The sequence below is a fragment of the Boleophthalmus pectinirostris genome, unplaced genomic scaffold (genome assembly GCF_026225935.1).
Source record: "Boleophthalmus pectinirostris isolate CB_2022bp ecotype Guang Dong unplaced genomic scaffold, ASM2622593v1 HiC_scaffold_3, whole genome shotgun sequence".
Lineage (NCBI taxonomy): Eukaryota > Metazoa > Chordata > Actinopteri > Gobiiformes > Gobiidae > Boleophthalmus > Boleophthalmus pectinirostris.
The window spans coordinates 33062661-33090445 of NW_026571299.1; the positions used below are offsets into that span (position 1 = coordinate 33062661).

Below are 27785 nucleotides of genomic sequence, written 5' to 3' on the forward strand. Positions count from 1 at the left end.
GTCTATCTGTCTATCTGTCTGTCTGTCTGTCTGTCTGTCTGTCTGTCTGTTTGTCTGTCTGTCTGCCTGTCTGTCTATGTATCAATGCATCTATGTATCTATGTATCTATGTATCTATGTATGTATACTTGAGTTCTTTTGTACTCCCACTTCCTAAATAAAAAGCGCTATCCTAAACCACAGCCCTACGTCACATAAAGCTGCAGCACGCATAAAACTGTGAGAGGCGAGTTCAGCACTGGCCACAATGAAAGCGTTCTTCTTCCAGCTCCTTTCTGTACTCACACTAACGGGACTTATCTTGACCTGCAGTGAGCAACAGAAGGAAATCAATGGACACTGCTGCAACAGGTGCCCTGCGGGTAAGTACTACAGTATGTCATTCATATTATGCTCTTATTTTGAAATGAGACAGTTTTGAATAACTATTCAAAATTTGTACAATGTCGCCAAAATTACTCAAATGAAAATGATCATCAAAATTATACCTATATAATCTGACCAAGTCTGACCTAGCAGCTAGAAGAAATAACACAATGTAAAGATGTACTATGTAACTTTTCTGGTGAAGGGTCTGCCAGCTGTTTGACACATGGAGATGTTCTTATTTTTCCAGGAATGTTGCACAGTATGGCATTAAATTAATATATCTAGTGTTATTATTATTTGTTCAGTTACTGGTGTTAATACTTTCAATAACATGCATTCTTACTTAAAAAAGGTTGCTTAGCGATGTCACCTGTTTGTCTATATGGAGGAAAAATTGAATGTGTTACCGTAAAGCAATTCTGGTAAAGCAACAGGAAACAAATAAGTGGCACACCATCCACCAGAAAGGTTACATAGTCCACCTTTAATTATTATTCACAGTGACATTGTGACCATTTCAAAATGTATGCAGTTAATGTGACTTAAACATCAAAAAAAATACAGTTGCCTTGAAATCACTTCATTTTGTTGCTTTGTTTTTATGACTTTAATGTATGAATTGTTATGTATTCCAATAGGTGAATATTTGGTTAGTGTGTGCTCCAAAACCAACCAAACCATCTGCAATAAATGTCCTTCAGGCACCTATTCTGATAGCCCTACTTTGTTTGACCGATGTGAGAAGTGCAGCTCATGTGAACATGGTAACACTATTATTGACTTGAACTTATTTTCATATTAACCAAGTCGTAATTTAACAAGAAGTGTGTCTGTAATGTCTTCACAGAATATGGTCAGAAATGTACTCCAACCACAAATGCTATATGTTCGTGTGGCATTGGTTTCCTGTGTTCTGACAAACTGTGCTCTTCTTGTGAGAAAGTCAAATGCAGCAGGTGGGAAAAACCCAAAACAACAGGTAAAATTTCCAAGCTATACAAAACATATATTTTTATTATGTACCTACAAAGATACTGTACATTTTTTTAATCTTATAGTTAATCTTAATCTTAAAATGTTGTTTTTACAAATGACCTGGAATTCATTATTGTAGTTATGGTTCAAGGATGCAGTCTGTTTTGGTGTGGGTGTGACTTATTGTTTACTTACAGTAAGTTTAAGAAAGTTTTATTTTTTTCATGCTATCAAAGATACATAAACAAGAAAAAATGACAGTTGCTCCTAAATTTAAAGGTGCACTATATAAAACAGACCTCTCTTTCCCCATGGAAATTGTATTGCTTTGCCTGGAATGTTCCACAATATGGGCGTAAACTTTCCCATCTCCATGAGAATATGCAGGTGATACAACCAGGGTAAGTTACAGGAATTTATCTTTTTCAAGGAATTTTGTAACAATGCAAACAACCCTGATTAAAAACAAAACAAAAAAGTAGCTAGAGTTATACCATACTGACCGTACTGTGGAACAATCTTCCAAATCTCTCAGAAGAAATGTACATTTGAAAACCACCAGAGGCCTGGACGCTTGAGGTTCCTAATACTGTACTTTTCTGGATGACGATTCTGATGGTTTTCCTGGGATCTGCTGGAGCCACTCCTCCAGTTTGGGAGTTACTGCCCTGAATGCTCCAACGCTGACCACGGGCACAACTGATGCCTTCACCTTCCAGGCTTTCTCCAGCTCTCCTTTGAACCCCCTGTTTTTCTTTAGTTTCTCATGTGCCTTTTTCCTGATGTTCCCATCAATTGGTATTGCAATGTCCACCACCACAGCTTTGTTCTGTTGCTTATCCATCACTGGTTGGTTTGCCATCACCATCTTGTCAGTCTGAATCTGGAAATTCCACAGGATCTTGGTTCAGTCATTCTCCACCTTTGGAGATGTTTCCCACCTGGACCTTAGGGTCTGCTTTCCCTCCCAGCATCTTGAACCCTGCAGTTATGAGCTGGAGCATGTCAGGGGCCTCTTTGCACAGCATTCACCTTTGGGCTTGTCTAGTGTGGATCTGGGCCTCTACTGCTCTGGTGCTCAGCCGGCTCCTGTGCAGCCAGGGTTAAGTATTAAGTCTCTGAGCACATCATCTGTCGGGGCCTTATCCTTGATGTACTTATGGAGCTTGGATGGTTCATCCTGGACAGTAGCTCTCACACTCACTTGGCTCACTAATAGGCTCAGGATGCTGGATTTGGGATAGAACCCTCCATGCATGGTCAAAAGCTTTCCTGTCTTAACAGGTGTATTCTGCATCTGTGCCTTTGGCCAGTTTATGTCTGGCAGGGTGTAGCTGTTTATTGCCTGGGCCTTGTTCTTCCCATTAAGCTGACTTCTTCAGACTTGCCTCACTCATTGTAGGTATTTGGTTGTAGCCACTTTCCTTTTTGCCACTTTGAGGCTGCCATTTGCTTGTGGCATACCAAAGCATAACTGTCCTCATTGTCTGCTATTGTTCCCTATGGGAGTGAGACCCCTACTGTGGGATTACTTTCCCTCTCTTTACACCACCCGACAACACTTTTCAAACCCGAATAACATTCCAATGTATGTGCTGTAGATCCTGGTGGTGTGGATCAGTAAGTTGATGTCTGGCTCACTCTTATCATACATCTTGATGTCATCCCTGTAGAGGAGGTGACTGATAGTGGCCCCATTCCTGAGGGTAATGCATAGCCAGTGATGTTGATGAGTTGGGTGATGGAGTCCAGAACAGCAGTGGGGACAACCCGTTTCCTTAGTATATGCCACATCTGATGGACACAACCACATCAAGTTTACAATGAATGCCCTTAGAGTCCTGTTGACTCTGTTGTACAGCTCCAGGTACTCAGTAATCCATGTGTGTGGCATTGAGTCGTAGACTTTCTTGTAATCAATCCAGGCAGTGCACATTTTGGTCTGGCAGGCTCTGCAGTTACAGACAACTGTTCGATCAACCAGGAGTTGCTGTTTGACTCCCCTGGTGTCTTTGCTAATTCCCTTTTGTGCTGTGTTCATGTATTGATCAATGTGCCCACTTATCTTAGCCGCAATGATGCCTGACATAAGCTCCCATGTTGTGAAGAGACAGGTTATTGGCTGATAGTTGATTGGGACTGTACCCTTTTGAGGGATCCTTCAGGATCATTTAGGGTGAGTCCCATCCCTTAGCAGCTGGTTCATTTGTGCTGCTGGGTGCTCATGGAGTGCAGTGAGTTTCTTTAGACATTAGGTGTGGATCAGGTACCTTACCAGTACCGTTCAGTCTCCAGCCTTGGTGGGTTTGCTCTGGGATTATTACCCTGCCACTGAGTGTACACTTTTGCAGGTTGTGTTGGGAACAGGTGGTTTATGTGTCTGGCTTCACTGTCTTAGTTTGGCAGGATCAAGTGCAAAAGGTATGGGCATCTGGCTGTACCTCTTGGGTACTTGCTTTTTTATTGCACTTTTCTTGGCCTCAGACAGTTGGATTGCCTCTCTGTGCTGCCTTGATTTTAGCCTCTAACCTACATATAACCTTTTTAGGGCCTCTAACCTATATATATTCTATATGTATCTTATATAGTTTAGAGGCCTTGACATTTCTTTAATTTTGTTTATAAACTAAAAAATACTTAGAAATACTACAATGCTAAAATGCATTTCTAATGATTGAATTGATGTTTACAGATGTTTCTACCAATGATAAATTCAAATATGAATGTGAACCTATATGTCTGGATCATCAATACTATGATGAAAAGAAAAACATCTGCATGCCAATAACACAGTGAGTAATTCAGATTTCCTGTTTTTATGTCAATTTACAAACCACAAAAGTAGACTCAGTCCTTACCCACTAACAGGTGCAGCGCCCACGGACTTGATGAAGTGTTTGCTGGTAACAAAACCCACGATGCAATATGCCAGTCACAAGGTAAATATCCGTAAGGAAGTAATGCAGTTGAAAAGTATTCTGACTGCTTTTATGATTTATTTAAGTATTCTGATTGCTGATTTATTTTCTAAGTTACAGATATGCAGAAGATATTTATGGTTGTCATTGCTGGATTTGTCTTAGTCCTCATCACCATTATAGCTGTTTTATCTTATCACTTAGCCAAGTGCATAAAAAAGATTAAACATTGTAAGTATTTTGACATACAGAGCCTGTAGAGTTAAAGAGTATACTGAATATTGAATCTAAGTCTCTATGCCTGTTATTGCTTCAATTAGTGCTACTGGTATCACTATTGCTGTACGTTTTTGTACAATTAACTGGAACAAAAATTACATTTTTACATGATAATTACATGATTTGGTCAATAATTTATTGACCAAAGATTATTGTATTTTTGCTTTGACAGTTCTGTGGTTACATGTGCACTCCCAATCAGATTAAAATTAAAAAGTTTTATTATTGACAAGACATATAAACTGCAAAATCCGACTGGAGTCCTTTTCAGTCCTTCAGATTACTCACATCGGATTTTCTGATTTGCATGTAATAATCTGACATCTCTAGAAATCTCTAGAAATTTGCAAGTAAACATAGTTAATGATTTACACCTAACTTGTGTTCTTTAATTCTTGTTTTTAGGTAAACCTCTTATGGTCACCACTACTGAGGTCTGTCCATTGTCAATGGAGGAGACTGCAACCCCTGAAAACAAACTGTAAAGATTTGGAAGAAAACATGAACATGACTTTATATACGTTAGCCACTCTGCTCTGAAGGAAGATCCAAGAGAGTGGTGGACTGAGTTTTTAGTTCATTTGAACTAAAATGGACTATTCAGGGCTTTTGAAAAAATAAAAAATATAAAAACAGGGCTATTCTCGAAGATATCACAGTTGTTGATTTGACGACTTGTTCATCACTGAGGTGCTTTTATCAGTTTACTGATCCTGTATTACACATAACAGATTTTTGTGAGCTTGGATTTTGTTTTGCAACTTCTCATTGTCATTTTGAAGATTTTTAATGTCAATTTGTTGCTCCTTGATTTTGTGATGACTTTTTGACTGGTCTTTTTCAAGTTCTAGTTTCTTTTTGGCTCAAAACTCTTGTTGCTCTTTAAATTTTTTATACATTTTGTCAAAATTATTTTTCAGCTCTGTTGCAAAATTCTCCTGCACCTCAGAGATTTCATTTAGCAACTTCTCAATTTCTTTTTGTTGCTTTTCAATTTTGAGACTAGTTTTGGATCGATCTTTTTCAAATTCGAGTTTCTCTTTGGCCCAAATCTCTTGTTCTTTTGACTTGCGATCTATTTTCTCAATGTAATTTTGCCGTTCTGTTTTGAAATTCTCTTGAACCTTTAGGATTCTGTTTTGCAACTTCTCAATTTTGTGATTCTTTTGGGAGCTTTCATTTTCCAGTTTGAGTTTCTCTTGTTGCCAAACCTCCTGCTGCTGTTTCAATTCAGAATTCATTTTCTCACAGGAACTTTTATATTTTTCCTCCCATTTTCTAATATTGTCAACAAGCTGTGATTGTTGTTGCTTCAGCTTTTCTATTATTCTACATTTCTCTGTCAAATCTTTGAGTAGACTGATTTTGTCCTTAAAGGTTGTATGGAGGATTTTTTTTTCTCAAATTGTCAATGATAGCATTATAGAGGTGCAGTAGCCTTGTAATTATGATGACCAAAAAAAAGAGAATAAAAATTCATCAACTCTGGACATGGTGCTAACATTTGCCAATAGATAACGACACTGCCTCGTTATCTGTTAGCTGACAGGCTGTTGATCAATCTCCCTACGTTTCTAGCGTAACTGACTTGCCTGCGCGCTGCCGTTACGTGGTTTACGTACGCCTGTCACGCAGTCCACAGACGCACAGACGCTGTTTAAACGCAACAGTTCTTAGCGGCTTTTTTGACCTATATCTTCCTCGCAGTTAGCACAAAATTTGTTGCAATGGCAGACAAGAATCCAGGAGCAGTTAGCCGCAAAAGAAAGTCCGTTTTTGAGGTAGCTGAAAGAAGTAGACAAGGGGAAAAGCAGCGATGCCAAACTAAGGTGATTCTTGTAGATTCATTCCAGCGATGGTGCGACTGAAGCAGACGAAGGGTATAAAGACTGACGCATTGGTCGCCAAATTACTCCTGGACAGGTCACTTCTGCTTATTATGAAAACGTACTTTATTTCCAAGAGCTAGACAAACATTTTTCAGGACACGAAAGCGATATCCTATGTCTGAAAACGTAATTTTCAAGGCAAAGAAAGAGTCTGCTTGCTGCTGCATGTTGTAGCTAGTTCATTCGCACGGAATCTCCGCGCAACCTTCTCTGCACCCCTTCCTGCTCCTCTCCCCGCTGCCAGTCCCGCTCTTCCCCCTGCTCCTCACTTCTCCGGTCACGGAATCTCCGTGCACCGCTCCCTTCTCCTCTCTCCTCTCCTCGCTCCCCGCTCCGCTCTTCTCCGTCTTGCCTAACCAACACTGTAGTTAGTTGTTTACAAGTCATGTGCAGCGCACCGGCTGTAAACAAACTTGTTTCTGGCGTAAGGAGGAGGAGGGAGGAGGCGTTTCTACGTAGGGAGCTGTGGGGGAGGGGGGGTGGTTTCACGCATGCGCAACATTTGAAAAAGGACAGTCGCTGGATTTCTCGTTCCTTGGAAAATCCTCTATACAACCTTTAAGATGAGTCTCTTCAATCAGGATGAAGACTAGATTCCCTTTGGAGTCTGGGGTCCCAGTTTGGACTCTCTTGCACACTATCTTCGGCTTAGGGCATGGTGGAACTGCTACTGGTGTTTTTTTCAGGTCTTCAGGAGTAGTGCTTCCTGCTTCTGAAGAGTGCGGACGCTATCCTTGCTTGCTCCTGCTGTTTTTGCTTTTTAATCAGTTTGCCTCCTCCAACAACGGCTATTTTTGATTTCCTTTTAAGTAAATTAATACTTTTAAACATTTTTACATTTTTTTAACAAATCATCTGATGAGCCAGCAACATGTCGGGGAGAAGAAACCAAGGGAATTCTATCTGTGAGCGCTGTCGGAACTATCAACAAGAAATTTATGAGCTACAAGCACGGATATTTGCTTTAGAAACTGAAAAAGGACTTCATCAGACGCTACCAGTGACTTCCAGTGGTGAGCAACCTACAGTTACTTCTAGAGAAGAGGGTGGAAATTCTTTCAACTTAAACCTGAGTGATACTGTGTCTTTTCCAAAACTTGGTACAGACCAAAATGCTAAGCCAGCGCAGCGAGTGATAAAAGACAATGCTAATATCGTTATATCACCCACAATAAAGCTAACAAACTGATTTTCACCACTGTCACAGACTGATGTTAATGTACAAAGGGATAATGTACTGTCATCACAAAACAAGAACAATAAAGTTGCCAAAAGAGTGCAGGCATACCGGGAATCTGTGCCAAACGTCAAGGTCAGAGATACGTTGCTGCTAGGAGACGGGGCTATCAGTGGTGTGAGTCACAGAAGAATCCTAACATGCTGCTACCCGACGTACACTGTTTCTGAGATAACAAAACTCCTGCCAAAAGTTTTGTCAACACACCAAGGGGTCAAACAGCTGATTGTGCATGTGGGTGCAGTGGACATCAGAATGGAACAGAGTGAAGTCTTGAAAAGGGATTTCACAAAATTATTCGAGGAGCTTAATAAAGTGGAGGTTAAGACATTTATCAGTGGACCTCTTCCCAACATAGACCTAAGGAACAGGAACAAATTTACCCGACTGTTTCAGCTGAACACGTGGCTGCTGAATGTGTGCACGGCCAGAGGATTGCACTACATTGAGAACTTTGATCTTTTTTGGAAACGGAAGGACCTGTTCGAGGGAAATGGCCCACACCTAAGCAGAGGTGGAGTGAGAGTGTTGACGGAAAACCTCCTCCACGCTCTGAGGCACCGGCCTGGACAGGGTCCTGTGCATCCAGTGAGAGAAAAGAGAAATGGGAGAAGCATCCCTGCTGCACCTAACAGAGAACCAGCCAACAAGTCAGCACCATTGACAGCACCACCACTGCCACAACCACAACCACTACCACAGACAACAACTCAGCAGCATCATCACCTCCCCCTCCCCCAGAGAACAAGTCAGAACCACCTCCCCCTCCCCCAGAGAACAAGTCAGCAGAACCACCTCCCCCTCCCCCAGAGAACAAGTCAGCAGCACCACCTCCCCCCAGAGAATGAGTCAGCAACACCACCACCACCTCCCCCAGCGCCACCAGCACACCCATCACCTCCGCTGCCCACAGACCAGCCTGGAGTCCCCCTTGCTACATCTACTCCATCAACGGACTCTTCACTGTCCTTCTCCTCCCCACCTTCACCCATGGCACTGCCCAACCATCTAGAAAGCCTCATCAGATCGGGAATCAAGATGGTTCCTCTCACACCTAACATAGCACGGTCAAGGGTTATGTTGAACTCTCCCCCATACAAAACTGTGCCTGTTTCACCACCAGAGACTCTCTCAGCTCTCCCTCTAATTTTTCACCCAAACCTCCCCCTACTCCACCTCCTCGGTCCTTACCAGGCCCCTCACCCAAACCTCCCCGTATTCCACCTCCTCGGCCACCTCCTCGGCCCTCACCTGGTCCCTCACCTGGTCACTTACCCAAACTCTCCCCTGCTCGCCCTCCCCCGCCTTTCCCCAGAGCTGTTATCACCAAGAGCTAGGACGCACAGGGCCTCTGCTGTCCCAGGACATACAGTCATGATAAAGGTAATATAAGGCTGGGGCCCTGCGATGGAGCTATAGCTCCAGTTACAACACGTAGACAGATTAAAAGAAGGACAGTTAGACTGTCTAATCAGAGAAATTTAGTTCACGTTCCCTGTAAGAAGATAACATCCAGTCCTACTGAAACTAATCAGAAACTTGCTGTGCTCAATGTCAGATCTTTATGTAACAAATCATTTCTAATTCATGATTTTATTTCTTCTTTTAATCTTGACTTTATGTTTTTAACTGAAACATGGCTTGACAAAAACACAGGTCATGCAGTGCTAGTGGAATCAACCCCTCCCAACTTCAAATTTGAATCTGAAACACGAGCAAATAAAAAGGGTGGAGGAGTGTGTGCATTTTTTAGAGATCATTTGGTTACACACAGGTTGTCATTTGGGGTGTTTTCATCATTTGAGTATGTTTCCTTCAAAATGGAGCTAAAACAATCACCGTCCATACTCTACATAGTCATATACAAACCTCCTCAGCACTGTCAAAGTTTTATTGATGATTTTACTGAGATGCTTTCAGTTGTTTGCACAGACTTTGATGGTTTAGTCATTACAGGTGATTTTAATGTACATGTGGATAATGTGTGTGACAAAAATGCCAAAGAGCTTAGTGTTGTCCTTGAAACTTTTGGTCTGACTCAGCATGTCAGTGAGCCCACTCACAACAGAGGGCACACTCTGGACCTGCTCATTACAAAGGGTGTAAATATTTCAAATGTCAGTGTGGTTGATGTTGCTCTGTCTGATCATTTCTGTGTCTTCTTTGACCTGTCTGTTATTCCCAAACCACCGGCTGCTCCTACAGTTGTTCGAAGGAGACACATAAATGATAACACAGGTGCACTGTTCATGGAAATGATACATTTTGAAATTGCCTCATGTTCTAATGTTGATGATGTGTTGAACTCTGTGACTTTGAGTGTTTTGAATGTTCTGGATGCCATCGCTCCGATAAAGGTTAAAGTGGTTAAAGATAGGCAAAAAGCTCCGTGGAGGAATGATGACTCAGTCAGAGCACAGAAAAGGGAGTGCCGGAAGGCTGAGCGGAAATGGCGCAAGTCAAACCTCCAGGTTCATTATGAGATTTACAGAGGAACAATGCATATGTACAACTACACTTTGAGTAAAACAAGAGAGAAGTATTTTTCGGACATTATTGGTAATTGCAGTAACAACTCTCGTGTCCTGTTTGCAACAGTGAACAGATTAACAAACCCTCCAGCTCCACTGCCACTAGAACTAATTTCCACATCTAAATGTAATGAGTTTGCAGTTTTCTTTAATGACAAAGTTCAGGGCATCAAAAATGCCATCAATTCCACAACACAAATAACAAGCATGCAGCCACAGAGACACTTAGAGCTGAATCACTTTGCACCTGTAACTGACAAAAACTGTTTTAGAGATCGTTATCAGTCTGAGTTCATCTACTTGCTGCCTGGACATGTTACCCACTAGATTTCTAAAGTCCGTCCTCAACAGTTTACTTTCACCACTCACTCACATAGTTAACATGTCACTTCAATCTGGAACATTCCCAAATGCGTTGAAAACTGCGGTCATTAAGCCTCTCCTAAAGAAGAGCAGTCTTGATGCCACAGTACTGAACAATTTCAGACCCATCTCAAATCTGCCGTTTTTTGGCAAAGTCCTTGAAAAAGCTGTTTACCAACAGCTTACGAACTTTCTCCAAATGAACAACTCCTTTGATGTTTTCCAGTCAGGTTTTAGAGCCCACCACAGCACTGAGACTGCTCTTATCAAGGTGACAAATGACATCCGCCTGAACACTGATGCAGGCAAAGTCTCAGTCTTGATCCTGTTAGATCTGAGTGCTGCTTTTGACACTGTCGATCATGGGATCCTCTTACAGAGACTAGAGGACTGGGTGGGCATCTCTGGTACTGTAATAAACTGGTTCAAGTCCTATCTAGAAGACAGGAAGTATTTTGTTGAAATTGGAAACTGTGTCTCAGATGACATGGCCCTGACCTGCGGGGTGCCTCAGGGGTCAATCCTGGGCCCCCTGTTGTTCAATCTCTACATGCTGCCATTAGGCCAGTTAATAAGCAGCAATAACGTGTCGTACCACAATTATGCAGATGACACTCAGATCTACGTCTCTCTCTGGCAGCAGGAGACTATGGACCAGTGGAGTCACTTGGTCACTGCATCCAACAGATCAGTGTGTGGATGCAAAACAACTTTCTCCAGCTAAACTCTGACAAGACTGAAGTCATAGTGTTTGGTCCACAGAAACAAAGGGACAGTGTCAGCAGTCACCTCCAGTCTCTCTCTCTAAAACCTTCAAATCAGGCAAGAAATCTAGGGGTAATAATGGACTCAGACTTGAACTTTAACAGTCACATAAAATCAATAACATCTGCAGCCTTTTACCATCTAAAAAACATAGCAAAAATCAAAGGTTTACTGTCTAAATCAGACTTGGAGAAACTTATCCATGCATTTGTCTCCAGTAGGTTAGACTACTGTAATGGTCTGCTCACTGGTCTCTCCAAACGAGCTGTGAGACGCTGCAGAACATCCAGAATGCTGCAGCTCGGGTCCTTACTCGAACTAGGAAGTACGAGCACATAAGTCCTGTGCTCAGGTCTCTGCACTGGCTTCCTGTGCCTCAGAGAATAGACTTTAAAGCAGCTCTGCTTGTGTACAAGTCTCTCCATGGCCGAGCACCAAAGTACATCTGTGACATGTTAGTGTCATATGAACCATCTCGCACTCTGAGGACCTCAGGGACCGGCCTCCTGCTGGTGCCCAGAGTCAGAACTAAACAAGGGGAGTCAGCGTTTCAGGTTTATGCAGCTAAAACCTGGAACAGTCTTCCTGAACATGTGAGACAGGCCTTTTCTGTGACGCTGTTTAAATCCAGACTCAAAACATTTCTGTTTAACTGTGCATATAACTGAAAGGTTTTCATTCCGCACTCTTCTCTCCAATTTATGTCTCTCTTTTTTTTAATTTTAATCTTCATGATTATTTATGTTTTGATTTGTTTTTATTATGATTTTAATGTATTTCTTATTCTGTAAAGCACTTTGAATTACTTTGTGTACGAATTGTGCTATACAAATAAACTTGCCTTGCCTTGCCTTGCCTTCTACGAATTTAGTTGCCTCCTCTGTCTTAGTGTTTAGTTCAGTATTCAGCTTGGCAATTTCTCTGAGGAGTTCAGCTTCCTTATTTATAAAGGTTATCTCATTATCTAAATAAACTTGTTGTCTTTCCTGCCATTGCTGATACTGATCTTTTATTGTATTCTCAAGCACTTGGTTCCGTTGAGACAGCCGTCTGATTTGACTCAGCATGCTCAGTTTTTCTTTCTCCCACATTGCTTCTTTCTTAAATAACATGAACTTGGACTCTTGTTCCACACAGTTCCCCAATCTGACCCTAGTGGATTCAGCCTGCATTGAGGAAATTGGCTCAACCTCCAAAGACTTCATGGCCTTAATCTGGGTAAGAAGTTCCTCTTTCTCGGCTTTCCAGGCTTGCTCTTTCTTCTGCCAATCCTCAATGCGTTCTTTTTCATTAACATCCTCCACTTGGGTTTCTATTGAAACCACCTGAGGTTTGGTGGTCTGAATGCCTTTAGAACATTTCTTTGGTCTTTCTTTTGTATGCAGTGCTTCACGTTCAATGACCAATCTTTCCCTCTTAGTCTCCATCTCTTTTTCAGCATCCTGCAGATTTAAGACAAGTGATTCAAGATATTTCACCTTAAAGTACAATTTGTCTTCATCTCAATCCAGGACTTCTCCCTCATAACCACTTCATTATCAACATCACGTTTATATGTGTTGTATTCTTCCACTAATTTCGTGACATAGTCTTCCATGCATGCACATGGCTCTTTTGAAGGTGAGTTGTGGTTGAGATTTTCCAAAAGGCTATGTTTTTCTTTCCTCCATAGGGCCCTCTCCTTCTCCATCCTTTTGTCTGCATCTTCAGCCTCTTTCATTTTTGCCCTGAAGATCTCTTCTTTCTGCTCCATCTCATGGAGCATTTCGGACTTTTCTCATATTAAACATGGACATTCTGTAGTTTTGTGTGACTTACTTTGATGTATTACATTTTTATTTAGTCACTAAAGACAAGATAATGTCTGGGCACTGTATCTGTCTACCTGGACACTGCAGATTAGTTGCATTCACCCCGCTCCCCATAAGAAAAAGGTAGGCAGGTAGTGAACCTAGAGTGACCTCTTGTGGTTGTCCCTCACAGTCATCGAGAGCTTTGTATTTGTCCCACTTAACCTGTATGAATGAATGTCACACTTTTTCATTGTTGCCACATGAATTATATAAAAAGTGAGATTTTCTCGCCAAGAAATTAAGACTTTTAAGGTGTAGGCCTACTGGCATTCAGGGTTGTAAATATGTTAAAAAATAATAAATTTTTTACCTTGTTTTAACGCATAAGTCAATCTGTAAATCTCATACTATTCATGTGGCTCAGGTGGGACATTCTCTAAATAAATAGGACGAGGGACTAGGGCCTAAATTAATGCACAGGACAACCAAAGGAAGGACGCATAGTTAGCAGTAATTAAACAGTACTAGTACACCTTCTGGAGCTCAGTGAGTGAATTCTGCAGGTTCTGAGCCATAACATTCTTGTCCTGAGAATATGAAAAAAAAAAACAAAAAAAAAAAAACGTACAATCTCAAGGCAGTGTTAACCAAGGCTCAGTTGTTTTTGTAATACCTTTACATACTTTACTTTATTTTGACAATTACAGCTGTAGTTCCCTTATTGCCCGGTATGTTCGCTGTCTAACATGTGGATGGGCTGATCACATGACCGTAGTCCCACTTCCCTTCCTCACTCTCCGCTGGAAAAAAACGCCACCACATCTGACCGCTCCTGACAGGGCTGCAGAAACACAACAGGCACCAGGCGAAGAGAGCACCGATAGCAAGATGCTGGCGCTAATAAACCGGCTTCTGGACTGGTTCAAGTCCTTGTTTTGGAAGGAAGAGATGGAGCTGACCCTGGTCGGCCTCCAGTACTCGGGGAAAACAACATTTGTAAACGTGATTGCTGTAAGTCTCTAGCCGCTAGCCACCTTGCTAAATGCTAATACTTCTAGCTTCAGTAATAGCATAATAACATTATGTTAAAAATCATACTTGTGTTCTACAGTTTGACAGATTGATTTGACTAAAAGATAATGGCCCCACTTGTGAATCGCCGAATAGACAAACACAACCCGTGATTGTGCAATGTTGTGTTCCTATCTTTTCCCACCTGCGCCAAAGCTATGATGTGAGTCAGGCGTGACTGTGTTATGACTGTAATAGCATGCTAAAAAGAGTTAGCATTTCACTATATTTTCAATTTAAGACGCTTCTTCTACTGTACTTTCAGGATAATGACCTCGGGTTCGACAGCGATAGCCACTTTGTGTTAAGACTGCGTATCGTATTTTGTCTATTCACAATATGTTGTATAGTTTTAACTATTGTACACAAGTATTGGCTGTACTTAAGAGAGTATTTCAGACTTGTAAACGTTGGCAAATTAGTCTCACACTTAATTCTGTCACCTCGTTTAACTTGAGACAGCCTGTGGTTAGATTGCTTTGCATCCGCTTCACTCTGGTTGGCTAGAGATTACCCAAAATTGATATTTGCAATAGTCACTTGCACTTCTACTTGCAATTCCTTGAGCATTTCATAGTTGAATGTGTGGCGATTGCCAGCAAATGTATTAACTACTTGGACAACAAACCTCTTACGTTATATAAATGCATAAAAATGAAAGAAGAAACACACATTTCTGTAAATTATTTCAACAGCAGCCATCCATATTGTAACCTTATTTTGATTTAGTAAATTTTTATTGTTCAAAGCAAGGGCTATCAAATGTTAGGTTATGTTCTAATTTGGGCTCATCCTTGGTAGTAATAATCTGCCGATTATCTTATTATAAATATATTGCTAGTCATATCTCTCGTAAAGTAATAATGAAAATGAAGAATACTTTCAGTCCTTTCTATAACAATTGAAAACAGTAGTTTCCAATACACCTAATGTACTTTTACAGGAAATCCCTCTTCAAACCAGTTGTATAGCTTCATTCCTGTGGCTGGAGGAGTGTGTGTGCACAGTATGCCTGTGTAGCTGGTTTTGGGTGAATGAGTTGTAGCAGTGCATGGTGGTTCCTCCTCTTCCTCTCAGTCATAAGACCATTGCACTCATTTCCACTTAGCTTTGTCAGGTGACTCTGAAGTCATGTGCTGCAGGAGTATAAGTAAGCCACATCAAAAGTGTTACTAAACTCAGATATGACAGAATCAAAGCAGTATATATATGTGTGTGTGTGTGTGTGTGTATGTGTGTGTGTGTGTGTGTATGTGTGTATATATATATATATATATATATATATATATATATACCTATATAAAACCTGCTTTGAGATTATAGTAGCACTAAAGATCATCATTCAAGGCATTTTATATTCACTTCACATATCTTTAATGATTAAGATGTTTTCTTTTGATCATTTGGTTAAGAAATGTAGACAATTTGTGTCCACTTAAAAGACTTGCTGAGCTGTGCATTTCTAGTATTTTTTTTCTCTGTCTGTTTTCAATCTGGGCATTTCAGTAGGATGTAGCTGCATTATACATATACACAATATTTTAAAGGTTTGTAGTATTCCGACAAATCTTTGTGGAGATTATGTAGTACTAAATATTATCATCTAAGACTCCTTTTCACTTCATATGTGTTGTAACCATTTTTGTTTAGCTTGTTTTGATAACTTAGACTTATACAAACTTTATTGATCCACAAGGGAAATTATTTGAAAACAGTAGCTCACACATCACAATATATTATAATAACAAAAGAGAAAAAAAAATTAAGTAATATAAGTAATGTAAGTAATAATATAAGTAAGAACTAAGATTGACTATTTCAGGTCACCATAATGTTTACCAATGGTATATTTCTCCCTGGGTATTTTATGTGTGTACTTTTATACTGTACTGTGCTGTGTAATACATTCATGCAGTTCTTCTTGGTAACAAAACATATTTCCTGTCTGTTTTTAGTCTGGCCACTTCAGTGAAGACATGATCCCAACAGTTGGATTCAACATGAGAAAAGTCACCAAAGGAAATGTGACCATCAAGGTACATTTATCGCAATATTATTGGCTCATACTTTTTAATCACTTAGTTTGTACTCATTATTTAAGTGGTTGTGGTGTAATTGTATTATGCTGTGATTCTTCTTTCAGATATGGGATATAGGAGGGCAGCCAAGGTTCAGGAGCATGTGGGAACGATACTGTCGGGGAGTCAATGCAATTGTGTAAGTTTATTAGTTTGATAAAGTCATTAAGTATCTACATTGTGCAATTAGCAAACATTTCAGATCGTATGTTGCTATTAGGTACATGGTTGACGCAGCAGACAGAGAAAAGGTAGAGGCGTCACGGAATGAGCTTCATAATTTATTAGACAAACCTCAGTTGCAAGGAATTCCTGTAAGTTCACAAATAAAATATTTTATTGTATTTTTGTGGGTTTTTTAAGTAATGCTGTATTTTAACATTTGTTTAAAGGTTTTGGTACTTGGCAACAAAAGGGATCTTCCAAATGCATTAGATGAAAAGCAGCTTATTGAAAAAATGTAAGTATGAGCAACAACCAATAGCACTGCTAGGTAACTTTATCTGGTTAAATTACATCCAATACAGTGTCATTCAGTTCAGTGGAAATTTTGTTTGTATAGTATAAATTGACCAAAACTATTACATAGTCACATCTTTTATGTATTTATGTATAATATTAGCCCCTTGAGATGATCTCTTTTTCAAGGAGGGCCTGTCCTGTTTATTTCTCCTTAGTTTTAGGACTGAATAGATATTGCTCACATACTGCCACATTTCTAGAAAATGCAAAATTATCATTTAAGGTTTTTTTTTTTTGGTGTTGTAGGAATCTGTCAGCTATTCAAGACAGAGAGATTTGCTGCTACTCAATTTCCTGCAAAGAAAAAGACAACATAGGTAAGTGGAATATTGTAATCACTAATGCATGAAACAGTGTAGCCATGCATTACCCTGATATAATGTTTGTATTTTATCTTTTTTATTCAGATATTACTCTTCAGTGGCTCATCCAGCACTCAAAATCCAGGAGGAGCTGAAAGCACTTAATTGTTTCCTAATGTTTTCTCTGTCAAGCCACATTTATCACTGCAATTATGTACAGTCATGTTTCTGAAACCACGTGCGGCACTGTTATACTTGCCATTTACATTCTTTTCTATTTTAGCTTTGTTTTTCTGCAACAAGGCTCAAGAGTGCATTACTGAAGGAACAATGGTGTGTTATGATCGGCATTGTAATATACTGTAAAATGGTATTACCTAGAGGTTAGCTTCTGAACAGCTTAGGCATTTCCTGGTTGAAATATTTGATAGTTTGTGACACTAAGGGTACAGAAAATCATGAAAGGCCTGTGACAATTAAATTAGGTTTCTGCATACAGCTGATGCCAAGAAATGTCATATCTATATTATTATGTAAATTTTCCTTTGATAACTGCTTAATAAAGCTGTTTTAATTTTAGACGCGATTGCATTAAGAGAGGTCAGTTTATGAAGATTGTACAAAAAATACAGCTAGTATGATTTTTATGATTGATGCGTGTGAATATACTGTATGAAACTATTTAAAAGTTTGAATGTACTAGTAGTAAGCTGTATTGCATTGGATGGTTGGTTCTGTTCTTTAGCCTTCATGTGAAGATGTCTTTTGTGCTGCCTCTGAGCTTAAAGAGTGGCAGAATATGAAGTGCCTTGTGCGGTATCTCTCACCTCTTGAAGCAAAGGGGCCTGCTGTCTGGGCTATGTCATTCACCAACTCAATATATACAAAAATTAAAGGCAAATGTTTTAATTTAGTCATCGTCCAACTGTGCTTTATTGTTCAGTTTCGACATTACTATTCGTGTTGAGTCTTTTGACTTATGATTTTAGTGACAATAATGTGGCAAAAAGAGTTTATAGAAATGTTAAGATTCCATTTCTTTAAATTATTATTTTTTTGTACATTTATTACATTTTATTCAGAATCAGACGCTTTGGTATAGTTAATACTACAGTGCATTAGTTACTCTAAGTAAAGGGGGTACAATAAACTTCAAAATGCACTTACATTGAAACTGATTTTGCATACAGTAACGGAAAGGACTTACAGTATTTATAAATAGTTATATTTTTCGTTAGAATCATTTGAGTGAATCATCTTTGTGGCCATTGCTTATTGGTAGATGAGTTCAATGGACCTGTGAGACACGTCAGGTAAACGATGAAACATTAAAATGATTGACAGATCGTTGTCCAATAGCTGTGCGTATTTTACTCAACTAAACTGACGTCACCCTGTGCGAACCAATCAGAATTCAGAGCAGGGAGGGTCTCATTTGTTGACAGGAAGCGTGTAAAGAGGAACCGCTACTACCCAGCTCAAGCTTTGAATCAAGTTACATCTAATAAAGCGAGATTTTCACAAACCCCTCACTCGGCGTGTGGAGGAAAAGAATGTGTTTTAACATCGTCCCGGGGCAAAGATGCAATGGAGGTCATTAGTTGTGGGGCTAGTCGTTTTGAGACTGTCTCTCAGCTGTTTGCTGTGGCTAACGTTTGGACTGGGACCAGGCGTCAGTTTCGGATTTAACTTTCATCTAACTTTTAATTTGCACAAACTGGACTTATTATTTCGTGAAGAAAAAGATGTTGAGTCCAAAGGTAAGACTTGGTCTCAACAAATACAAGGGAAGAAATATGAAGAGACGGCAAGTACCTGCGCTCAGGCGGGACAGCAGCCCAAACCGCCACGGTCCTACCTGGGACTGTTCCAGGGCAGACAGGACGAGTACGTCCGCAGATACAGCTCGTTCCCGAACTCTCTCAAGACAAAGATGAAGGACATGGCCAGAGACATGTTCTATTTCGGATATGACAATTACATGAAATATGCTTTTCCCAAGGACGAGCTCAACCCCATAGACTGTGAAGGCAGGGGACCTGACGTGCTGAACCCGTGAGTCACTGTCCTGGGGCACCTGGACTCTTCTCTAACTGTGGCTATTTGCATAGGCTGAGACAGTCAAACTCTGCAGACACTACTGATCTGTGCCCACATCAGCCCTGCCCATGTTTTTCATGTAATGGTTAGTTTGTGGTGCCAGCTCTGTTCCAAATGTTGCACGTGAACATTCACACCTCACTGGACAATTCACAACATATGGATGATACCCAGACTGTATGCAAAACTATTTTTATATGTCAGCCATGTTATCCCAATTATTACACACACAAGAAATGTTTTCACCCTCTTCAAATCACCTTAATATCATATTTTTTATTCGTTTATGTGGTAAAACGCTTTTATATTTTTTGTGTGGTTTTTGGTTCACTGTATGTTTTTTCATTTCAGGTCAAACATCAACATTAATGATGTTTTGGGGAATTATTCACTCACATTGATAGACACCCTTGACACTCTTTTGGTAAGAAGGTTCATCTGAACATCTATGATGTAATATTAATGTGTCACACCTGCTTTGTAACAATTAAAACAAATGGCACAGAAATATATTTGTATGTATGTCATTATATTATATATTATATTATTGTCAGGCTATTTATACATGGTATTTGTTCTGTTTTTTTCCTAGGTCCTTGGCAATGTTTCAGAGTTCCAAAAAGCTGTGAAGCTGGTGATAGATACAGTGTCATTTGACAAGGACTCGACGGTTCAAGTATTTGAAGCAAACATCAGGTACATTTACTCTCTATACTGAAAGTATATACGTAACATTTAATAACTATTTCCCCTTCACCTAAAGGATTTTAGGCAGCCTGATCTCGGCACACATCCTCCTGACCGACCCCAAGCACCCATTTGGAGAGGTGGGCTTTGAGGACTATAATAATGAACTACTGCATTTGGCTCATGACTTGGCTGTACGTCTGCTCCCAGCCTTTGAGAACACAAACACTGGCATTCCTTATCCCAGGGTGAGTAGTACATACAATTTTCTGCAAATTGTGTGAAAATTCATTGACATTTTGTTTAGTTTAACAAAGACAATTTAAGATGTATTAACAAAGTGTATAGATTAAATGTATTTACAGTACTATATTATGTCCATTTAAAAAACAAAGTATAAAGAATATAAGGGATAAGGAGCATGCATTTTTTTTAAAAAGATGATCAAAAACAGATGTTGAATTTCAGAAAGGGAGATTACTTACAAGAAAAAAACACCTGTCTATCTGGGTATAAATGTGTTGAAAAATGTATATGTTAAATATTCATTGTGACTGCACCAACACTTTTTTGGTCCAACACAGGCTTCCATGTTTGCACAAAATGTACATAATCAATGTTTAACAAGATCTTTTGAGAAAAAGTACAACTGGCCTTGAGTTTATCATGCTTTACATGCTAAACATTATGATGCTTTTTTATGTAACTCTGACAGATTTTGGTTTTATTTGTGTGTTAAATGCAGGTGAACTTGAAGACTGGAGTCCCCCCTGACAGCATTAATGAGACCTGCACTGCTGGGGCTGGCTCTTTGCTGGTGGAGTTTGGGATTTTGAGTCGACTTATTGGAGATTCGACATTTGAGTGGGTTGCCAGACGAGCTGTCAGAGCTCTGTGGAAGCTACGGAGCAACGAAACTGGTTTGTTAGGTACATACTGTACACGCAGTGATGTGAAACCAATGCAAATATCATAATCTCCATTAATATTGTGTTGTGTGAAAACACAAGACTAATGAACATGCTCACTAATATTGTGAGTAATTTAATAAATATAGATTTAGTCATTTTTTGTCTTTTCCACTTTGATATATGAACTAAAGCAGCACTGAAATCCTTTTCCTAAAAAGAGTGAGGTATGTGTTAATGTTGATCCAATTTTGTGCCTATTTGGGTGCATGGTAGCCTTGAATTATAAAAGCTTATTGTTAAATTGTGGCCGTAAAAAAACAAACAAACAAAAAAACTGTTTTATTGTAGGCTATTTGTATTTTACTGTAATTGTTTGTAATTTAGTATATTCCTTGGAATATTGACATATTTTGTTGTTAAAACAATTGAGAACTATATGACCTTTGAGTTTTAGTCCAGATCTGGGCATGATTTGTTTTCCATTGCGAGATATCAGGTCCACTGCTTTGAAGTACTTGCACTTCTTGCATTTTATTGGTTGGTATATGTATTTATTTGGTTGCTTTTACTGTCATTTTAGTAATTTTGTGTTTACGTATTCATAGACCTGAAGCTGAACATTTTTACGTGTTTGTTCTCTTGCAGGTAATGTAGTGAATATCCAGACAGGACAGTGGGTTGGGAAGCAGAGCGGCCTTGGAGCAGGGATGGACTCCTTCTATGAGTATTTACTGAAGTCATACATCCTTTTTGGGGAAAAGGAGGACTACAGGATGTTCCAGTCTGCTTATGAGAGCATCCAGAACCATATGAGGAGAGGGTGAGTCCCACTCAACTGACCTAAATATCATGTGTTTGAACAAGAGAGTCATAGATTAGATAAGATGCTCATGTCAAAATGTTATACAATGAAATTGTATTAATTTGTTTTTTCCTCACTAAAACTATTCAAACTATAATTGATTTTTTGACCTTTCCCATTTCAAAAGATGTTGTATTATGGCTTGTATTGCTTAATGCTCCAGTTACATAGGACCATTGCCATACCTTGACACTCATGAATTGCTGTGCACAGTGTTGTTTTCACTGTGTACACAACAATTCATGGTTTAAGCTATGGCAATGGTCCTCTGGGATCATAGAATTAAGCAATACAAAGTTACTAATTAATAAAAGCAATGCAAAGAAATTCTTAATTGCTAACTTCTCTTGACAGTTATAGTATAGTCAAATTATACTTCCCCTAATTCCATTTCCCAAATTCTACCCACCAAATTTCTTCTTCCTCAATGTTTCTCCAATATACTAATTTCACTTGCTTCAAATAAATGAACAAAAAAGAAAACCAGTTAACTTCATTGTGTGTGTTTTTATCCCCAGTCGTGAGTCGTGTAATGAGGGAGAGGGAGACCCGCCTCTATATGTTAACGTCAACATGTTCAACGGTGAAATCATGAACACTTGGATCGATTCCCTCCAGGCCTTTTTCCCGGGACTGCAGGTTAGATTTTTGGAAATCCATATGATTTTAAACATAAAATCTCACTTATTATTAATTGTGTTTGTGCATTGTGTTTGATAAACATCAGTGTGTTATGTTTATTAAAAATATCTTTTTACTTGTACGAGTTTATGCCTGATATTTATTGGCAGCTCTGACCTGTGTGTTTTTTTTTTTCTCCTTGTTGCCATAGGTGTTGAATGGAGATGTGGATAATGCCATTTGTCTGCATGCATTCTACTATGCCATATGGAAGCGCTTTGGGGCCCTACCAGAGAGGTACAACTGGCAGCTGCAGGCGCCTGACGTGCTCTTCTACCCCCTGAGGCCTGAACTGGTTGAGTCCACCTACCTGCTCTATCAGGTATCATAAGAGCATGAAGATTTTAGTGGTCATTTGGGATGTGTGTTTTTGAAATGTATTTAGCTTTGGATGGATATCAAGGGGTGAACAAATCAAATTTATGACCAATTGTCTGACTATTTATCGATCTCTAGATTCTCTACAGAGGCAGCTTCTTGCGTGGACAAATCAAGTTTTATACTGTTATGTCACTCACCTCAAACTTTGTGTCTTACAGGCAACCAAAAATCCTTTTTATTTACATGTTGGTATGGATATTCTTCAGAGCCTTGAGAAAAATGCCAAAGTCAGGTATGTCTATTTTAAGACTGAAAATAATCCTTACATATTTTTTAAATATTATTAGCAGGTTCTCTATTTTGCAGGTGTGGGTATGCCACTCTTCACCACGTTGTTGACAAATCAAAAGAAGATCGGATGGAGAGCTTCTTTCTCAGTGAAACGTGCAAATACCTTTATCTGGTACGTTGTAATACATTGAGTTTCCCTCTCATTTACTTTAATTATGCTTAGGGAGCAATTACAATTACAATTCTTAGATGAATTGCACAGACCTACTGCATTTGACCATCATGCATAATGTTCCCGTTTGCCAACAGCTGATAAACTGTGTAGCAATACAGATCAAATGTTACTTGTCACTGGATGTATTGAAATTATTTTATTGTTTATGAATTGTTTTAGAACAGATCAATAACCAAACTATTATATGACCAGTTGACCAGGCGCTAAGATAAAAAAAAAAAAAATCAATTATTCTGCTTTGAAATAACACTATCTAGTGCATTTTAAGTTATATTCATAGCATATTAAAATTTTCTCTTCACCGATATATTCATTTATGTGGAATAATGGTTTGTTTTTGTGCTTGCAGCTGTTTGATGAGGAGAACCCCCTGCATAGGTCTGATAATAAATACATCTTCACCACAGAGGGACACGTGGTGCCCATCGACAAGCGTTTCAGGGAGAGACAGTGGAGCGACCTGGGGCCCTGTGAAGATGGAGCCCTGAGCGAGACAGGGCCGGTCACATGGCAGCACAGCAACACCAGCAACGTAAGTCTCATACACGCCCAGAGCAGACTGTGGAGGCTCTGTAAACACATAAACATGCTAAAAATGACAGAAAAGACATTTGTGTGTCCTCTTTTATATCTCCATTTAGCTTTTGGTGTGGATGCTGAACTTACTAAATAACTAAAATTATTTATAGTGCTCTGTTTCCTGTTGTTTTAATCTGTGCACTGTGGTACAAAGTGATGAAGTAGAAAAATAAAAATGCTTTAATCAGCTCTACTTATGGTCAAGACCATTATACATTTAACTAATACCAGTCCTTAAAATCTAATTTATTCTTGCAGATTTTCTTTAAAAATAGGCTTTTAGAAGATTAATTTTTTCCTCTTGTACTAACAAAACTTCCCACTGGGACTGGTATGGAACTGATATCGGTATTGGGTCCAAAAAAAAATTTGTATTGGAACAACACTAGTATTGTTTAAAATTAAATTAATAAAAATCTGCAGCTGGTTTTAAAATAAGTCATCTGCAGCATAATCTTTCAAACTGGTGCACAAAGTCATGATTATGACATTTTGTTTAATTTTACTGTCCTTTTTCCACTACGTGTGAGATACTTCATCACCTATGGTATTATAATACACATCTATGCACATTTCAGATTAACTGCAAAAATACAAAGTTGTGCAGTTTGGATCTAAATAAGAAGCATTTATATTATTATTATTAAACCAGGAATTAGTGCTATAACCTTGTCGAGTCACCATATGTTTTGAGTTTATTTAATCGTTTTCTTTTTTCCACAGTGTGACAGAATACCAGAGGAGCGACGCTATGCCCTTCCTTTGAAGAGTGTGTACATGAGGCAGATTGACCACATGGTGGGGTTGTTTTAAAAACCATAAATCACCTCACCTCAGAAAAGAACAAAAATAATAGAACAAGGTTAGAAGGGAACTGTGACAACATTCTGTACCTGGTCTGCTGCTTGTGATTCACTCAAGAAATATTATCAAGTCCTGGCCTTGTCATCCAAACCTTAACACTTTTTGGGGCGAAGTAGGTCTTTAAAGATGAGCTGTGTAACTTTTCTGTGGGTGATCTTCCACCTGCTTTTCTTCAAACTAATCATATTGCTTTGTTTGGAATGTTCTACAGTATGGCATTACAAGTCTCCAACTCAATGGAGACATGCAGATGATGATATTTTTTTTTTTTTAAGTATTTTTTAAATTTCTCAATTAAAGTACTTCTTATTGAATTAATGCAATAACCGCTCCATGGAGATGCAGGGACCCCCACCAGGAAAGTTACATGAACTTTAAATTTGTATACCTCCCAATTTTAGTAAGTTGTCTTCCTTTCAATAACAGTCCTGCTAAACCATCAGAGCTGTAGGTTTAGTATTGGTTTTAGTTTAGTAAAGTTTACTTATTGGAATTTACATTGCATAAACTTCGCCCCAAAAGAGGACCAGACTAATTGCTGGCTGGCCAGGCAATAGGAATACCTGAGAAACTATTTAGATTTGAGTGTGTGTTTGAGTATTTAATTTTGCTGCAGGTCAATGGGTGAATGAGTGAAAGACTTTTTATTACATTTGTATTTTGTGTGAATGTATCATTATTATTTTTGAACAATGGAAACAGTGCCAATAAGCAACATTAAACATTTAGTGGCCACTTTATTAGATACATCACCGACCAGTGACGTGTGAATTCAGTGAAAACTGTTCTCAACGGGTGCCTAGTGTCTCTTCAAAAACAAAAGTGCATAAACTGGGGATTCCAAAACCAAATTGTGCATAGAATTGACTTTTAATAATGTATTATTTAAGTATAACTTAAGTTTTACCAGGTTTAAACCAGGTCTAAACCACATCTAAACCAAGTCTAAGCCAGGTCTAAACCACATCTAAACCAAGTTTAAACCACGTCTAAACCAAGTCTAAACCAGATCTAAACCAGGTCTAAACTCGGTCTAAACTGGGTCTAAAACAGATTTAAATCAAGACTAAAGAAAAGTGTAAACTAGGTGTAAACCAGTACTAAACCAGGATTAAACTGGCATTAAGCACTGTCTCTAAAAACTAAATCATCAATGTGACAATGTGAGTACCGCCAGCGGTCCCTGGACCACAGTTTGAGAACCATTGTGTTATAGAAAAAGGGCTGCAATAAACTGGACAAGGCCTATGCACCATTTCCATAACCCAGGTTGTATTGTACTGTCAGTGTCTCAGTAGAAATGTATTGGTTTGGATTTCTTTTTTTCTACCATTTTAACTTGGTAATTCGTTAATAGCCAGTAATGTTTTTAGGCTATAGGCATGTAGGCATCTTGCTTCTTATCATATAGCTGCGCTTCAACAAATTTAATATTATGGATTTTTCTTATTTTTATTGATCTATTATGATCAATAACCCAAAATGCCCAATAGATCCTTCTACTAGATTTTCCTTTTTATCTACATTCAATCACTAATTTATCTACAATCACTAACACTATGTGAATAAAATATTGCCTGGGATCCAGAATGCATACTTCTCCAATACTTCACATACAGATGTGAGTCTGGTCACTGTTAAATCTCCCTGAGTTCAGATGGGTGAGATTCACTGCAGGGATACACATGGTCCAACTGTTTCAAAACAAATATGAGTACTTATGATGAAAAAAAAAGGGGTAAAAATACCACTGGTAGTTAAAAAAAACTTTGCAGATTTCTGTGACAGTGTGACAGAGGACCACAATAATACCGGTCTATAAAAATACAGAGAGAGATGTTCCCAAAATATTGCAGTTTGTTGATGTAGCGCTGCAGAAGAAGCAAACAGCTCTTACTTTATTTGCTGTATTTTAAAGTGCCTTCAAACTTTTTTTTATTTTTTTAATTTTTGTTAAAAGCCATTGATGTTGCACACAATGTTGTTCGATGTGTCGTGTCAGTTAATACACAGACTTCTTTAAGTTAACAAAACAAACTAATCTGTAATCTGAAATTTCCTTTTTGGATTTGCTCTCAGATTTTCTCTTCAGTTTTGCACAATCTTTTTTCATGTATACTCAGGGCAGACCAAATCTAACTCTTCTTTATTGCCAAAATGACCATATATATTTTTGGTCTGATTGAAATGACTGCTTTGACTTGAGGTACTCTGAATGTCAAAAATTGTTTCTTGTCAGGTTGATTACATTTGGTTAATAGTTCTTTCTACAGATCCTACCCGTTCTACACAATATAGTTTCATTTAGCTATGGAAAACCATTGTCTTAAGTCTTGATTTAAAAATGTCTCAGGTTTTCTTAAATCTGTGCAACATTAGTTTTATTGAAATAGGGCTAAAATTTGTATTAATAAAACAAATTCTGAACAAGACCCACATCTGTGTTGCCTTTTATTCAAACAACAAAGTACTATACAAGCTTCATGTTTAAATATAGGTTTACACAAATCATATAATGTAATAGTTGAATTAAAAAAGTAGTTCCAAAATACCAAATATGTTTGAATTTTCATCACGTGACAGGTTCTGTCATTACTTTTTGGGGACTAAAATCTGAATCTCAATTCATTGGGACCTGCCTCCTTAATGGGGACAAAAGTCATGTTCCCATAACTTAAACCCTTTATAAATAGATTAACAATATGCTTCATAGTTAAGATATGTGTTTAAAATTGGTTAAGATTAGGGTTTAGGTTAAGGTCAACATTAGTCTCCAGGAAATGAATGCAAGTTAATGTAATGTCCCCAAAAACATGGAAACATCTATGACCTCTATCCTCTTACCCACTGTACATAGAAGCATTACTATAGTTTTATTTACACATACATTCTTCTTACACTGAGTGAAGTGCGTCTGCAGGCGATGAGACCTTATTTTAACATAAATCGACTTCAACTTTATTATTTATTCAGATGTTAGAAAACATATTTAGTCCTGAGATTTCAACTAATAACATAGGCCTCCAATAAAATGACCAACTAACAATCAACTTTTGTGTTGCTGTTTTAGTTGACAATTAAAGCTTGACATCGGGTCCACAGTCGAAGAGGAGGCCTGGAGATGGCAGAAGAAACCTGCAAGAAGTATAGTGTTAACTCATT

At 38.7% G+C, this 27785-nt stretch overlaps 3 protein-coding genes across 5 annotated transcripts; all 3 read left to right on the forward strand.

The window, feature by feature from the left end:
• Positions 1-129: 129 nt before the first annotated feature.
• tnfrsf18 (tumor necrosis factor receptor superfamily, member 18) lies at positions 130-5172 on the forward strand. 3 transcript variants are annotated; one of them, XM_020934136.2, is made up of 7 exons: positions 133-362; positions 1008-1133; positions 1217-1348; positions 4037-4136; positions 4213-4283; positions 4377-4493; positions 4947-5172. In XM_020934136.2, exons 1-7 carry the CDS (start codon positions 248-250, stop codon positions 5024-5026), a joined length of 741 nt encoding a protein of 246 aa, XP_020789795.2. In that variant the 5' UTR covers positions 133-247; the 3' UTR covers positions 5027-5172. The 3 variants fall into 3 exon arrangements, with proteins under 3 accessions (XP_020789797.2, XP_020789795.2, XP_020789796.2); XM_020934137.2 differs by having other exon boundaries at positions 4383-4493; XM_020934138.2 differs by lacking the exon at positions 4377-4493 and having other exon boundaries at positions 130-362.
• Positions 5173-13887: 8715 nt separating this feature from the next.
• On the forward strand, positions 13888-18005 carry arl8ba (ADP-ribosylation factor-like 8Ba). The gene is made up of 7 exons (XM_020934094.2): positions 13888-14130; positions 16146-16226; positions 16334-16407; positions 16489-16582; positions 16661-16728; positions 17037-17107; positions 17198-18005. The coding sequence occupies exons 1-7, from the start codon at positions 14008-14010 to the stop codon at positions 17245-17247; spliced, it is 561 nt and encodes a 186-aa protein (XP_020789753.1). The 5' UTR covers positions 13888-14007; the 3' UTR covers positions 17248-18005.
• Positions 18006-18521: 516 nt separating this feature from the next.
• On the forward strand, positions 18522-27055 carry edem1 (ER degradation enhancer, mannosidase alpha-like 1). The gene is made up of 12 exons (XM_020934086.2): positions 18522-19147; positions 19544-19616; positions 19785-19888; positions 19956-20127; positions 20625-20808; positions 21436-21610; positions 22171-22291; positions 22485-22655; positions 22873-22946; positions 23021-23117; positions 23530-23712; positions 24483-27055. The coding sequence occupies exons 1-12, from the start codon at positions 18675-18677 to the stop codon at positions 24570-24572; spliced, it is 1917 nt and encodes a 638-aa protein (XP_020789745.1). The 5' UTR covers positions 18522-18674; the 3' UTR covers positions 24573-27055.
• The last annotated feature ends 730 nt before the right edge of the window (positions 27056-27785 follow it).